The sequence below is a fragment of the Phoenix dactylifera genome, chromosome 14, assembly GCF_051530095.1.
Source record: "Phoenix dactylifera cultivar Ajwa chromosome 14, Ajwa_hap1_PhDact_Kaust_v1.1, whole genome shotgun sequence".
Classification (NCBI taxonomy): domain Eukaryota; kingdom Viridiplantae; phylum Streptophyta; class Magnoliopsida; order Arecales; family Arecaceae; genus Phoenix; species Phoenix dactylifera.
In genome coordinates, this window is record NC_143203.1 from 20,328,473 (window position 1) to 20,345,539 (window position 17,067).

The 17,067-nt window shown below is 37.6% G+C and overlaps 1 protein-coding gene across 1 annotated transcript; it reads left to right on the forward strand.

Annotated features, from left to right (window-relative positions):
- Positions 1–149: 149 nt before the first annotated feature.
- LOC103712666 (calmodulin-binding protein 60 B-like) lies at positions 150–16,945 on the forward strand. The gene is made up of 8 exons (XM_089927293.1): positions 150–167; positions 3,338–3,594; positions 3,683–3,732; positions 4,338–4,822; positions 6,121–6,281; positions 6,371–6,520; positions 16,023–16,137; positions 16,226–16,945. Exons 4-8 carry the CDS (start codon positions 4,441–4,443, stop codon positions 16,621–16,623), a joined length of 1,206 nt encoding a protein of 401 aa, XP_089783419.1. The 5' UTR covers positions 150–167; positions 3,338–3,594; positions 3,683–3,732; positions 4,338–4,440; the 3' UTR covers positions 16,624–16,945.
- The last annotated feature ends 122 nt before the right edge of the window (positions 16,946–17,067 follow it).

Genomic DNA, 17,067 nt, shown 5'->3' on the forward strand with positions numbered 1-17,067 from the left:
TCTTCTTCTTCTTCTTCTTCATCTTTTCTTTTTTTCTTTTTAATTAAAACAAAAAGTGGAGGGTTTGCTTATATCTGGACTCTCTTGTTGGTATTTCATTCAGGGATGTTGTAGCCGAGCTCCAGCGGCTGCTTCCGGAGGAGCTTGAGAGGGTGATTCGCAGAGTGGTATAAATTGAGCCTTGAATTGTGATAAAATGTATGATGAAATAGAAGAAATGACAAGCAACCTTTGCCAACAACTGTTAGTGTGGGAACCCATGTTGACGTGTGTTTAGTCCCACATCGGTTATTCACCGAGAAGATCTTGGGTACTTATACAGGACTAAGAAATCCAAAAAAATATCTTCCGGCTAGTCTTTTTGGGTGAGGTCCTGGGTTGTTAGAGTTAGCATAGTTCGTTGGCACCTCACCTCTGAGGGCTTGCAAACACACACCGAGAAAAGAAAAGAAAGGACAAGCAATCTTATTATTTAGTTCGATTACTTTTTATCTTAGCAATTGAATCTGATCAATTCTTATTTCTTTAGATTATAGTCTCTATAATTTATTAAAAATGGAAGAGAAAGGAAAAACAATCTTAATAATTTAGTCTAATTACTTTTTATTCCTTTAGATTGTGCTTTTTATAATTTATATTGTGGTTGATTTAAGATACCTAGGATCATGGTCTGTTGTACCACCCCATACCATCTGATATAGAGTATACCGCACTGTACCGAGAGAAAACCAATATGAAAGTTAACTTCAAATCGGTACAGCTCTGTACTAAGATGTACCGCCTGTACCGAGGTATACCGACCTGTGTCGAGGCGTGCTAACCTGTATCAAGGTATATCGAGATGTATCGAAGTATGTATAGGCCCATATCGAAGCATACTGAGCTGTATCAAGACGTACCGAGATAAAAATTGAGAAAAATAATTAGAGAGCTAACTCGATACTGAAGCATACCGTACCATACCGTATCATACTGAACCGATAAAGTACTGATACAGTATCTGATATCGAAATTGCAGATCTTGCCTAGGATTGTATTTAAACTTTTAAATAAGCTACAATAGGAAGTTTATATGTTATTTGGTGTTGCATCTTAATTTTTGCATTCCAAGAAGTGAGTGGCTGAGCTTGGATTTCATAGAAAGGGGTTGGTCTCATGTTTTATATTATCGATTGCTTTTGTTCTTTTGGACTATTTATGCTAATGGGAAGTCGAGTGAAGTGGTCTTCTTTTCAAAAATTCTTTTTCTCTGGATATGTTCTTTGCACTTCCGTACATTTTTTTAGGTGTTTAGGTTTAGGTAGCTTAAGATATATACCTAGGGGCTGTATTTCTATTTGAATCTTTTCTTGATAATTTGTGCTTAGGAGATTAATGCAGTTTCTGATATTGATTTTGCCTTATTCCCATTATGCCAAGGATCTCCTCTTGCTGTAGTTCTTATTTTGTATATCTTTTTCTTAGGGTATGTTTGGAAAATCCAATAGGATTAGGCTGAATTTTCGGTAGAATTCGGGCATGTTAGCCTGCCCAGCCCCTTTTATTTTCTAAAAGCCCGTTCTAATCTTGGCCTAAATCCCATCTATAGGCCTATTGAACTGTAACATAAAAAAAAGACCTATGGAGATCTTTTTGTTTCTCTCACAAGATTTGGGCTGGAGAGGGATTGGGTTGATATGGGCCTTACTTAAATAGACTGTGTAATCTATGGTCCAACGGGAAACCCAGCCCAGCCCTACTGGATTTCCCAAACAGGCCCCTAATGTTATATTTCTATCATATTTGTGTTTCTACATGCACACAAATATTTTGTCATATTTATGTTTGGACATGTTCTTTGTACTTTTGTATATGTGTTTTTTTTTCAATGTTTAGGTTTAGATAGTTTAATATATACTTGAGGGTTGTGTTTCTATTTGAATCTTTATAATCTTTGTCTGCTAATTTGTGCTTAGGGGATGAATGTAGTTTCTGATATTGATTTTACCTTCTTCCCATTTGGCTAAGGTTCTTGACTTGTTGTAGTTCTTATTTTCTATATGTTTTCCTTAATGTTATATTTCTGTTATATTTGTGTTTTTACACATGCTCACACACATGAACAGATGCAACACACGCACGCATATATTTCAAGTTTCCTTTTTAAGTTAATTAGGAAGTTTAGGATAAGGTTTTAGATTTATTGTCTTTGTTGGAAGTATGGTTTTTAATCTGTGCTTCAGAGATAATTGTATTGTTGATGTACTAAAGCTTGTTTTCTTGCCTATCAGTTGCAAAATGTCCTAGTTTACTTCCTACTTTTTGTTATTTTCCTTGCATTCTTTTTAAATTTTGGAAACATATCCTTGTCTTTTCTAAATTTTAAATTGTGTTTAAATAAGTTTAATTGGAAGTTAGAATATCTTTTAGGATTTGTTGTTGATTTTTGTCTTCAGTTTGCAATATGTTCTTCAAAGAGAAATACCTTTACCCAATATTTTGGCCTTTCCTCTCCCTGTCATCTGAGATTTGTTCCAAGTTTTGGGAACTTAGGTTGGTTGCTTCATGGCTACACAAACTAAATGTATCATTAACTATGTTGCTTGTCATGACAGTAAAGGACAGTTTAACAAAAGGAGGGAGGATTTTTCTTGGTACACAATATAATTTGATGTATCTACATGCATCACGTCATAGGTTATGTATTTCCTCAAAAGAAACATTTAAATATAAAATAAAAAACAATAATTTTCATCATTTTACTTAGTAAATTTGATATTTTATCCTAATTGTTGAATAATATATTAAACATTGCACACACTGACTTTCCAGATCAATTGTGGAAGCATCATTTAAGCAGTTAATGGGATTAAATGGGTTCTTAAACAATTAAGCATTATTTTAGACTGCCAAGCAAACTAAATGACTGCTCGGTCTTTAGATGGGTGTTGCTAAATAATTTAGCATTTCGGTCTTTAAACATTCAATTAGCTCTTTTAGATAAGCTTGCATCGGAATTCATATATAGAGTCCAAACTAAATCCTCGTCCTACACTAAGCAGACCCTGTCTTGTTGCATGACCACGAAAATGAGGTGCAGTTGCCTCAATAATCCATTATGGTTATCACCCTCAATTTATGAAGACATGCATGTGAAACTAAAGCACAGAATTTTCAATGTAAATCAACATCATAAATTAGATGATTGATGTTGCTTTTTCATAAGGAAATCTTGAGTGGGAGTTCTCAATCCCTTCTGAAAACTCCCAACTACATGAGACTAATGTTACATAATGCATTTTTTGTTATAGTCTTGCAAGGGCCCTTTCTCATTGTCTAAAGTCTATTAATAATGCAGAAAAATCTTACAGGGGTGCTTCAAATATGTGGTGAGAGAAGGGTTAAAACAATGTTGGACTCATTCATTGAGATCCCTGTCCTTCAATTCAATATGTTAATCATAACTCTTCATGATGAAAGAACTCATGCACGTAATATAAAAAGATTGGATTGAAGGAGCACTCAACCAAAAATAACTGGGAGTAGATGCACAAATTAACAATAGAATGACTTCATCTCTTTGGACATCTTCAATTATTTCATCAATGATCTTAGGTAAAATGAGGTGCTTGATACATACATTGACTTTAAAGCAGTTCACTTCCCTGACTAGCTTCTGACAAATCATGGTACTTGTAATCAGGTTCCAGAAGTACTGAAATTACTTGCCAACCATGTTCAGCCAGCTTTCAGGTACATCTTGTCTCAAAGTTCCTAGTACTTGTAAATGTCACTCCTTGGAATGTTTCTGTTATAGCTTAAGGAATGGCACACCATTTTCCTACCATAAATTTTTATTTGTTTGTGCCTACTTGCTGCCAAATTGAGCTGACCATTGTGCATAATGCCCAGTGCTTCAAATAAAAAACCAGAGTTTTAGAATTTTGTGAATAATATGTGTACCAGAACTATTTATTTTCGATAATTTACTTTTAACTAGTTTTCTTGTATAAAATAAAAAGAAAACACTGTTTTTTATAGCTACATTAGTTTGACAAAGTTTACATGTGCTCTTTATATCTGTGGTTGTTGATCTGACCTCCAATTGGTACATTCTGTTTTCTGGTGTCATTCTATGTCAGTTTGGTGATTGTTTTTTGTGACACATGTGTGCATTTATTTCATGTGTGTTTTACCATATAGAAACCATGCTGTGATGCATGAGAACATTTTTTTTTTTTTTTTTTTTTGCATTGTACCAGATTCGCTCTATGCATATATTGTAGCTTAAGGATAATATCTGATGCCCTTGTATGGATCGTGGAACAGAATATTAATATCTAATGCCTGTTTCACAGACTACCGATCAATCAGGATGAGGAAATCAAGTATCGTCTGCATTTTCAGAACAAGTTACCTCAGGAGATTTTCACATTCAGCAGAATTGTATCAGCAGACAGGATGGGACTTCAGATAGCTATAATGGATTCTAATTTAAAGGAGGTTATCACTTCCAATCCCTGGTCCTCAGTTAAGGTTGAGATTGTTGTTGTTAATGGTGATTTTGGTGGTGATGGACAAAAAAATTGGACGGAGGAAGAGTTTAAAAATAAAGTGGTAACTCAAAGAGGTAACAGAGGACCGTTGTTGGTGGGAGAACTAGTTATTAAGCTGAACAATGGGATTGGTTGTCTTGCTTGTGCCAATTTTACAGATAACTCCAGTTGGACGAGAAGTCAGAAGTTCAGGCTGGCTGTGAGAATTTTTCAAAGTGGGAACATTGAAGAGAGAGTTCAAGAAGGAATAAGCGAGCCTTTTAGGGTAAAAGAGCGCCGTCTAGAACGTAAGTTCATCTCATGTTGAATTTGTTTACCCTTTAACTTTATTAAAATACTCTAAAGGTGAAAAAAAAAAGACAACTCATTTAAATGACTTGCTATAGGAGATTAATCTTTTTGTTGAAATATATGCCGGGATGCACCATCGATACTTTGTTTCTAATGAACATCTTATGATACGACACAGGTACTATTGCTAGCAAGTTAACATCATGTTTCCATTGCATTCAGGCCCAAGACTCACTAATTGACAAGTTTGTTTGCAGTAGTGAGGTCTTCAACTGAACCAAGCTTACCCATGAAAAATGTGATAATAATAGTAGTCAAAATCCAAGTTAGAAAATTAGTTTAATTTTCTAGCTGAGAAAGCTGTAATTTTATTGAAGTCATGCCACCTTTTCTCATGAAGAAAAGGGATTATGTTGAAAGTTGAAACTTTTAAGTGAATAGGGAATGACACCACATTTGATAAGCATGTGTGAGCATCAACTGAATCAAGTAAACTATTTCTTTTGGCTGTTCTGCTTATAATTTTCTTAGTTAAAGGTGGTTTTGCTAATGCTTTCAAGTGCAGTATTTTTATGGTTCACAGAGATCAGGTAGCTAAGTGAAAAGATGTCGTTATACTGAAAATGATATAATATCACAATTAGGTGGCTTCCAGTTGTTGTCCATTAAGAAATGGGCTTTTCCACCTGGAATGGGCCCTCAAGGATGTAATGGATGTAGAGTTGCAGCCAAGACATAGACAATTGGGTGAAAGTATTGAACTGCTGAGCTGATTGGTCACAAGCATGCAGTCATTTTCTACAAATCATCATTTAGAATTTAAGAGGAAAGGTTGTCCTAAAAGTGCAGCTCTCTTGCAATTCCTATTATCTCTGTTTTGTATAAAATATTAAATGCAGTATTGTTTCCATTTAGTATGTATCTTTCTCATACGATCAGCACACAGGCATTTTGATATCAGTTAGAAACCTGCATGGAGAATGAACATGACGAAAGTTTGCGCAACCTGTAAGTGTGTAAGTAATTGCTCCTTTGTTTCTCTATGTTCTCGGTAAACGGGTCAGTAACAGGATTATTCTGTCTTGGAAAATGTCTTCAGATATACTGGATTGCATGTAAATAATCAGTGTAAGGACTTCATGTATATGATACATGTAAATATATGTGGAGAGTACGGCAAACTTAGACTAACAAAGACAAATGGAAAATATGATAATTATATTTCTATTAATATAGTTAGTCAACTGTCGGCTACATTTATTCCTACGTTGAAGTTGTCTTGTGATAATTTCAGCAAATCAAAAGCATCATCCTCCATTGCTGACTGATGAGGTGTGGCGTTTGGAGAATATAATGAGAAACGGTGTTTTACACAAGAGGCTTGAGAAAGGTGGGATCCATACTGTGCAGCAATTTTTACAAGCCCTCACTATGTACCCTGAACGGCTGCGAACTGTAAGCAAGTCTCCGATAACTATTTTAGCTAAGATATTGTGGTGGGGCATGAACTTATAAAATTTTACATCTTTTCTGTCAATTTTTAGTTACTTTGTGATGAAGCATCGAAGAAAGGAATTTCAAACAAGAGGTGGGATGCAATTATTGCGCATGCTAAGGAATGTCTCATAGGCGACGAGCTTTGTACTTATAATGTTGCAGGACAGAACATGGGTGACTTTACTGCATCTCCACAGGTGTTTTGATTCAGAAACTAATCCAAGAAATTGATTTATCATGGTTCTTACATATATATTTCATATGTCATGCAACTGTTTGCTGAACTGATCGAATTTGAGAAGTTAGTGTTAGACTCTGAGAAGTACTGGTAACTATTCAAAAGATAAGAGCTGGTAACAAGGATTACTTTATCTTTCTGACACTGCATATGAACCTGCCCACAAGCCTCATACTTTGATATTTTAGAAACTTATCATAGTGCAGATCCTGCATTTCTTTCATAGCTCAATGTACTACTTATTTGAAACACGATAGCTACTGTCCCATACTATCACAAAAACCTGTTTGCTTTGTTAGAGAGGTAGCACTGGGAGATCTTTAAATAGATTCTTGTTTATGCTTCACTGTTTGAGCTTGGTATTAGTGTACCTGTTGCATAGCTTCACATTTACTATTTTGATACATTTATCCATATCTAATCTAGAGTATTGGTGGATGCACTAATTTTACAATGTTGAATGATTCCAGACTGATTTAAACCAATACATGCCAACCTCCTCTAAGGCCAAAACATGACCTTTCTACTATATATAAAGAAAACTCTAAAAGTTGGACATGAGAAGCCGGACTCCACAAAAGTGAAGCCTCTGTCTAATAATTACAGTTTTCTGGCATAGCAGGAGGTTTTTAATAAAAAATTCCACAATGGAACCTATGCTATATAAGAGATAAATACTAAAATATATTTGTTTCCACAAGTACTAGACTTATCATGTGCAATGCATGTGACGAAGACTAGTATTATAGAATGATACTGTAGACACCTCCTAGTTGTCGTAATTCGTAGCTACTTGCTTCATTGACTAACTTATATCCCTATCCTTCATCTTTACCATCATCACACACCCTCTAATCCGGTATATAGGGCTGCAACTCAAGCAGGTTGGATAAGGTTGAGGGTAAACCCTAAACCAACTCAACCTTTAAACACCTCAACCTTTACCCAATCCAACCTGGTCTTGGGTTGGGATTTCTCTGACCCAATCGTATGTATCTTAAGCTTAATTTAAGCTGGATTGGCTTAGTTGGCTCGAGCTGGGTTAGTCGGGTTGTATCATGTTAATTGGATTAAATCAAGTTAAATAGTAAATTTAAGATAAGGGAAAGGTTTGGGAGTTGGGACATTTTTTGTTAGAATAAATACTTGTTCAATTGAGGCCTCAATTAGTCCTGAATTTTAATGGTACATTTACAAATAATTTAATATGATTAAAATATATAAACAAATAACTAATACATATGAAACATAAATTTGAATTATTTATTTTATTTAAATATTCTAGGTTGGATCGAGTTGGGTTGCGTTGAATGTCATCCCTAACAAAACCTTACTTAAGGTTGGGTTGCAATTTTTGAGCCGAAGCCCAACCCAAATTTATAAAATCTCAACCCAACCCTACCTAATGAGCAGCTTGAGCTGGTGGATTTGGGTTAGCCCAAGTTGAAACCCTACCGATATCTTCATAATTTTTTCCTTGATTTTCTATTTTATCCCTTTTTTTTATTTTTCTCATTAAAAAGCTTTTAAGGATCCCTTAATCTAACCTTAACCCTATCATAATCACCCGATCTGACCCAATTTGACGTGATCCTACCCGATTCATCCTAACTGGTCCAACTTGATCTTGCACGATCCAACCTAATCTTACATGATTCAACTTGATCCTACATGATCTGACCAATAGATCCAACTTGATCCAAATGATTCAACCGATCCTACCTAATCTTGCTCGATTTAACCTGATCCAGCTTAATCATACTAATTTGATCTGGTTAATCCTTCTTAATTCAACCATTCTTACCCAATCTAAATTGATCTACCTGTTTGGACCTGATTCAACCCCGATCCTATATATCCTACCTAACCCAAGCTTAATTAACCTAGCCCTAGGGCCAAACATAACTCATACACATAAAAAGCCTAAAAATCTACTGTTAAATTGAAATTAGATCCAGCATAAGGTCCATGTAGGCTTAGAATAAGCCCAAATTTCATAGCCTCATCAATATCATCCTTGATATCCTCACCACCTTTTAGAGATGGGCACTGGGCCGGGCCGCCCACGGCCCGGCACGGCACGGCACGAAGCGGGCCGTGCCTGGCACGGCCCGCCAGCTACAGTGCCGGGCCGTGCCTGGCACGGCCCCTTTGAGAGGGCCGTGCTGGGCTAGAGGGTCCTGGCCAGCGGGCCGTGCCTGGCACGGCCCGCTTCGGGCCTGGGCCGGCACGGCCCGGTCAAGGCTCGCGGGCCAAGCACGGCACGGCCCGCGGGCCAGCACGGCACGGCCCATAAGGGCCTGGGCCGGGCTGGCACGCGGGCCTGGCACGGTCCGGGCCTGGGCCCGGCTCGGCCCGATAAAAATTAATGCTTCATAAATTTTTTTAATAAATTTATAAATATTGAACACTAAGAATTTATGATTTATGAATATAAAGCCACCTTAATGGTGGGGGTTTGGCATAGACCCCTACCAGTTTATTAATTTAAATCAAAATGGTACATGAAGGGAGGTTTGGACCTTGGTCTGACCTCTAGAATACAATAAGAAACTAAGAAAGGGCCGAGGTTTGGACCTTGGTCTGACCTCCAGAATACAATAAAAATGTACAATTATAAAAAATTAAGAAATCTTACTAATCATCAGTGATTCAGTGAATCAGTATTCACTCTTCAGTCTTCAGTCTTCAGTCTTCAGTCTTCAGTAGTGTTTGTATCATCATCATCAGAGGATGTTGTATTATGTCCACCTTTATCTTGAAGTCTTGCCTCAGCATCCAGCCAATCCTTGAAGCAAAGAAGCATCTCCACCGTTTCGCCCGTCATCCTACTTCTCTTTTCGTCAAGAACACGCCGACCTGCACTAAAAGCGGATTCCGATGCTACCGTGGACATCGGCACAGCTAAAATATCGCGTGCAATTGCAGACATAACAGGATATTGATTTCTAACACTCTTCCACCAAGATAATACATCTAGATTCTCTATTTGATTTTCATCATATGCAGAATGAAGATCATTTCGTAAATAAAATTCTAGTTCACTACTTAAAGATGAAGAAGATGAAGAGGAACTTGAAGCATGTGTGTGTCTTCTCTGTGCAATGAATGAAAAAATAGATGACGAACGAGAACTACTAGAAGGAGAAATAGAGGTTTGTATTTGTGTTCTAGATCCACGAATTTTTTCATCATATATAGCATAAATATCATAAAGAAGTTTTTTTACCTCATCTTTAGCAGATTCAGCATCTTGATTCATATTTTCAGAGTATGCATCAAGTAAAATTAGCACGCCATTTAATTTAACTCTAGGATCAAATACAGCAGCTAAGTTATGCATAGGACATATCCTGTCCCAATACTCATTCCATTTAGATTCCATTAGGTCAATAATAGGCATTAAAACATCATCATATCTATGTTCTGCAAATTTTTGACTAATTATATATGCTTGTTGTAAAAATGAACATGAAGTAGGGTAATAAATACCAGAAAGAACATTGGTAGCATTATAAAAACTAAGCAAAAAATCTTCCAAAATTTTTTCTTTATTCCAATCAGTTTCAGTCAATGTAAATCCTAATCCACGATCATTAATATATGCACTTAATAAATTTTTATATGGGTATGCATCATGTATCATGCTATATGTGGAGTTCCAACGAGTAATTACATCAAGTTTAAATTTTTTAAAACGTTTACCATGATTTATGCATAATTCCTTAAATTCTTGAAGTCTTGATCTAGAAGCATGAATAAAAGAAACTGCATTTCTAATTTTTGAAATCACATCTTGAATCATGCCCATGCCAGCTTGAACAGAAAGATTTAAGATATGACATGCACATCTAATATGCAGTAAATTTCCATCTAATATGGGATGCAATGAGTCTTTTAATAATACAACAGCAGAATTATTATTAGATGCATTATCAAAAGTAATAGACATAATTTTATCATTAATATTATATGAACATGCAGTTTGATAAATTATATTTGAAATTTGTTGCCCAGAATGTGGAAAATCAAAAGCACGAAAAGCAAGAATACGTTTATTTAATTGCCAATCATTATCAATATAATGAGCAGTAATGGCAATAAAACAATTACTACCTACAGATGCTGACCAAATATCAGAAGTTAATGAAATTTTTACATTTAAAGTAGAAAGTGTTTCAATTAAATTTTGTTTCATTGCTAAAAAATTGGTCATAGCTACTCTTCTAAATGTACGCCTACTAGTTCTTTTGTAAGCAGGTTGTAGGTTTAATTGAACATATTCTTCAAAATTAAAAGATTCACATAAACTAAAAGGTAATTCATCCTTAACTATCCATTTTACAAGTGCTTTTCTTTGATTTTCATGATTATATGCAAAATTACCTACAAGTAATCCCCCTTGTATATTAAGGGTACTTTGAGTTTGAGCATGAGAATCATGTATCCTATGACTCTCTTGATGTCTTTTTAAATGCCCTGTTCCCCCACTACTACTACAACTATAAAGTTTGGCACATTTTTTACATTTAGCTTTCCAGACTCCCTCAACCATAACTCTATCAAATTCATTCCATACAGTACTAGTCCTCTTACGAGAAGAGGTTTGACCTTCACTCGGTTCACCAGTTCTAGAGGAACTAGGAACAGGGGGTTGGGGATTAGTTTCTTCTCCCTCAGAAATAGGAATGCCAAACTGACTTTCCTCAAAAGATGACATATCTATGATTAATTCAAAAAATAAAAACTAACCGCAAGGAGGAATTGAGTAGAGGGTCGGAGGGCAGAGGCAGAGCCGAGATTCCGAGCTTCCTCTTGTGCTCTCAACAGAAGCGACCTTCTCTTCTCAACAGGAACCTCCTCTTGTGTAGCACTTGAACAAACTAAAAATTAAATTGCTAGAAGAGCACTTTAGAAGAGAGAAATAATAGCAGTAGAGAAGGAGAGAATGAGAGGTTTGGTGTGGTGAGAATGAGGGAGGAATGGGCTATTTATAGAAGCTCAAAAAATTTTTTTTCCCAAAATACCCCTCAATTCAGCCGTTATTGGACTGTTGGGAGGGGTAAAAGGGTCATTTTCACGAAAATAGCCGTTGGAAACGGCTATTTTCCTCCTCCCTCTCCAAACGGGCCGTGCCTGGCACGGCCCGTCTGGAGCCGTTACGGGCCGTGCCAGGCACGGCCCGTTTGGAGACGTTGCAGGCCGTGCCTGGCACGGCCCGTTTGCGCCCATTACGGGCCGTGCCAGGCACGGCCCGTGGCGTGCCGTGCCCGGCCCGGCCCACCAATAGAGGGGCCTGGGGCCGGGCCGGGCTGGCCTTCCGTGCTGGACGGGCCGTGCCAGGCACGGCCCATTTAGTTTTTGGGCCCGGGGGGCCTGGGCCGGGCCGGCCCGGCACGGCCCGTTGCCCACCTCTACCACCTTTTCCTTAGCATAGGTGCACATAGTGAAGATTGAGGAATATTCCATCACATGGGCTACTTTCTTTTTGCCTCAATCCTCTTGTCCTTGGACCACTTGGGACTACTTGTTTATGAGTGTGAAAATTGGCACTCTAGCATCCCTCCATCTCATTTTTGTGATGATTTTCCATAACTAACTCAATCCCTCATCCTCTCTCCATGTGCCATGTGCTTTCCCAAGGGCACACAACCATTCTTGCATGAATTCCTACCTCAAATAAGGATAAAGGAGAGATCTTTTCCACAACAAACTCTCCTTCTCCTTGATGCCAAATCTGCTACACGCATTGGCTTGGTATTGCTGTTTTGTGTTGGGCCCTTATATCTCTCCCTAGAAATCCCTTCAATGCTTAAAACCTTTCTTGGATCTAGTCCTAACCACATCAAGCCCACTCAATTCTCATCCATTTGATCTCTTTCTCCTTCCTCTACAAAACCCTAGCCTTCTATATGTCCTCCACACCATCAATCCAAGAGAGGAGGGAAGTAGCCTTTTTCTAACATCTAGCACTTCTCTCCATCCTTGGATCATAATCTCCCTCTTCATCCCAGCCCTTCACCCAATCTTTTCATCCTAACCATCCAAACAAACACAGATTTGGGAAACATATCCCTACAAATTCTCAATTATCCATATCATTAATTCAAGCCACCTCCTTATTAGCCAACAACTAGCCTCCACCTTATAACCAAGTACCGAACCGGTACCAAACCGGTTCGGCTGGTTCGGCCGGGTTTCGGCTACAACACCATTTTTTTCTGGCTGCGGGCAAGCACGAGCGTGCGCAAAAAATGCCACAGCATAGCTACAGTGGTATTAAATGCTGCTATAATGATATTGTAGCTGCACTGTAATGGTACTATAGCTACACTGTAGCTGTTACAGTGACATTAAATGCCGCTATAATGATACTATAGCTGCACTGTAGCTGTTACAGTGGCATTTAATGATACTGTAGAACCACATTATTGCCACAGCGCGGAGCTACTATCCTACGCAATTCGAAGCATCTCACGGGTTAGATTTTGCTGCCGACATATTCGGATAGGCCTCTCCACAGTTGTATTATCAGCTAGAGAACATCTCTCAAAGCTAAAGTTTTAGCAAGATTGCTTATAATTCGGCACGCGTTCCTCATAGGATGAACATACAAAGACTAAGCCACCACTTGGTTAGAGGGGTGGGTTAATGTGTCTCCTGATTATACTAATAATCTGGATATCTACGAGAGGCATTGCCACTCGGCCCGATTTTAGATATCAGTATGTATGTTGGACTTTAAAAGTATGTAATTGATTGTATCTTGATTTGAAGTTATTTAATGTTGTTTATTTTATGATTTGCATCATTTTAAAGCAATAAGATGCATTATCTAGGATAAATCGGGATCATAGAAATATCAAAAAATATCAAAAAAATTATCAAAAAAAATATCACATTAGAATTAAATTCATAGAAAAAGATCGAAAAGAAAAAGAACTACAAAAAAAATAGGGTATGCCGGTCAGTGAACTGGCATGCCCTATCGGTTCGGCCCAAACCGATACTGAACCGTACCAGGCGCCGACCAGTATAGGTCTCGATATCGGTTCGGCGAACCTTAGTACCGACTACCGAGTGTCAATACATTCAACTGGCCCCATACTGAGCGTACCAATATAGTAATAAATTGGTACCAATATGGGGTCTAGCATCGAGACGGCATACCTTGCCTTCAACTTTCATCCTCTACCTCATCCATCCCACATCCATGGCCCTCTCCCCTCCAACACCATTAAACTTAAGCCTTCTCCAATCAAGCTACCTTCAAGACAAGCAAGAAGACCTACTCCTTTGTTGGGGTTCTCTCTAAGTGGAGACCCAATACCAAAGAGGGTGGTGGAGGAAGCAGCCGAAGAACCTGGAGGCACTATAGCCTCTTTCATCTCCTTTAGTGCATTTCTTCAAGTATTTGCATTTTTTTATTTTTATAATATTTTTTGGATTATTTTCTACATGTATTTTATAGCATCTACCAATCTAGATGTAGGCTTGGTTTCATGCTTAAACATGACCTTGGAAGCATATAGACCCTTAAGGACCTCCTTTGTTGGAAAAATAGGGGTGGTGCACCATAGGGTCCTTCCGCCACCTTAACTTAAAACCCAACCCCAAGACTTATCCATGGTTCAAGGTGTCCTAGGCACCTTTTCTATAGTAAAAGCCCAGGTGGTGGCTCCATTAGGTGCCCGCAAAGGCGCAAATATTGTATGCAATACCCATTTAAAACATAGCACTAAATTTGCATTCCGACATTATTTTGTCATGGAAAAATTGCAATTTGCTGTAACTTAGGAATAAGTCAGAAACTAAAAGCTTGATATTTTTATTGAGTCAACATAAACCTTGGGAAAAAATGCTGTGATGAAATCTCTAAGAATATTGAAAATGATTTTACATTATGTCAGAGAACTTTGCTACTAGGATTTTATACCATACAATCTTGCAAATATCCTGCAACAGAATTTAGCAGTCATCTGAGTTGAGATTCTGATGTAACCTAGGTTAAGGTCTTAGTGTTACAATTTTGAAGGATTACAGATGAGGTGATACAAGTTGAATCAAAGAGGAAAAAAATACAGATTAGGTGTTAAAAGACTCTCTTAGCTTTCTTCAAGATTATATCCAAACGCTACAGAAAAAGGTATTATTTCAAAGGAAGCATTCCTAGAGTTTCTTTGGTTAAGGAATATTGAGGTTTTGGTGGAATATTTAATTGTGGTGGAAGGAGATGGTGGAAGGAAAGGGATGTCGATTATGTGGTTTGAGGAAATCTATCTCAAGTCTGATCTGATTTATTTCTACTTTTGTGTGAAACTGATTTTGTAGGAGGAAAATATGTATTTTCAACTCGCTGCGAAACAACAAAAGAAGGGGAACAGTTTTTTTTTCCAGATACATGTAATAGAAAAAGGTAAACAATTGAGAATTGAAGGAAAGCAAATCTATTTCTGTGCATACCCTGGCTTTTTGGATACCTAGGCAGCTAATCCCTTAATCACCAAGGTGAGCTACTAAGGGGCCAGGCAGACCTTTGAAATTGAAGTTCTGCAATAATTGATTATATTATAAAAAAATGATAAATATATACATATAAGTAAAGCTAGTTCTCAAAAAAAAAATACTAAAAGCTTTAAATTGCAAAAAACCTAACTTATCGTAGACAAAAAAACAGGGTTAGGTAAGACCTTTTAGCTAATGCCAATAATAAATAAATGAAAGAAGAATTTAGCTAAGAAGAGGAAGAGGAGGAATTTGAATTCTCAATTGTATAAAAGAAGAATAGATTAGGACAAAGAGGAGGAAAACAAAGAGGAGAAAATTTATTTTGAGGGATTTTGAGTGTCTTTGTTCTAGCTGGAGCTTGAATATTGTGCTCATGCTTCCGTCTCCCTTTTGTTTATCAATTGATACAATAGAAGAGAAGAGATGGGAATATGTTAAAGATTATGGAGTAAATTGCATGATTTCTTAGATGTTGATTTTAACTTCCATATATCACTGTTGTCTTGTAGAGCTACTACCAATTTTATTATTAAAATAATTAACTGTAGAATATATAAAGCAAGATACATACAAATGGTCACATGGACTACTAATTGTATATCAGTCACCTGCATCAATAAGATAATACATAGAGAAACCTGAGCAAGAAATTGATGTCCTAAGCTAACAAGCAGCTCATTACTGTATGTCATGGGATCTAAACAATTTGATGCCCTCCTTCCTCAGGCTCATAAAAGTCCCTGTTTATGGTTTGTGACAATATTGCTTCCTCTGAATTACACGAGACCCGTTGATGTGGACAGCGTATTGTGCATCACAGAGAAACCTGAGCAAGAAATTGTTCTAAATATCGGCTCTCTTCATTCAATGCATGTATTTATTTTGTTTTATAGTTTATACTCTATAAAGTGCTCTTGTAGTTCATCTTAAACAATGCTATTCTCGTTTTGCAGGATCTTGTAATGCAGATGGGTGATTTACCAGTCGGCAGCATTCCCACACCCACCAGGACAGCAACTGCTATCATTCCAGTGCCACTGAATCCTGACTACCCAGCCAGACATTATGGTAGTTAACGTTTACTAATCTTGTGCAATATCATTAAGTTCCATTATCTCCCCGACTGCTGCTTGATTGATGTTGAAACTTCTGACAGATGAATCAGCTGCCCATTGGGGTTTCCAGCATCCTAATCAAGACCTTTCAGATGAACAGGGATTCTATCAGGTTCAGCAGCCTCTTTCCTTCCAAGCAAATAGTCCCGACACAGCTGACATTTGTTATGGGAACGCATTTAGATCCATGCATACCAGTGGAAGGGACAGGAATATGCCTGATGAATCGGAGGTAATGTTCTTGGAATTCCGGCAGCCTGATTTTTGTGGTGCGGCTGTCCCAACATCTCCTCGGAAGTGGGCTAAGCTGATCTATGGCCTCAAATTTTGGATTTTAATGAGCAAGCATATAGCCGCCAGAAGGCCAGGAGTTGTGCATCTGGAGTGTCCAAACATGGTGCCAACTAGTTGCCTTCATGCACTTGGAGCAGGGTGGTGAGAGCTGAGAACAGCATTTGACTACGAAGATTGCTCAAAAAAACATCTGACCAAGGAAGCAAAGAGGGATAGGAGGATCTATCTCTCACATTTTCACTGTATTTGCACGTTAGAAGAGTCGAAAAGTTGAAAATAGTAGTAATCATGCTGCAGAACTTTCAGTTTCTTGTTATATGTGTGAAATTTTAGTATATACCAGCTTCATTTCTAGTACTATTGCGGTCAATTTATAGGTGATAAAGGGACAAAAATGTTATGTAATTTGGAATAATGATTTGTATAACTTGTGTGCTACTTCAATTCTAGTTCCTTTATTTGAATTATCAGCATCCATTCGCTTCCTCTCCGGTCTTCTATTGTGCAAGTAAATGCCTTTTTTTTCCTATCTTTTGTAGTTGTGGAATTGAATGTTACCTGCAGAGTAGATAAAGATGGAAAGCTTGCT

What these genes read in the sequence shown, in the direction of transcription:
- LOC103712666 (XM_089927293.1), top strand. Translation starts at nt 4,441, where the DNA reads ATGGGACTTCAGATAGCTATAATGGATTCTAATTTAAAGGAGGTTATC. An exon ending in ACTTTACTGCATCTCCACAG is followed by an intron (nt 6,521 to 16,022) that starts GTGTTTTGATTC and finishes CTCGTTTTGCAG; the next exon opens with GATCTTGTAATGCAGATGGG. An exon ending in CTACCCAGCCAGACATTATG is followed by an intron (nt 16,138 to 16,225) that starts GTAGTTAACGTT and finishes AACTTCTGACAG; the next exon opens with ATGAATCAGCTGCCCATTGG.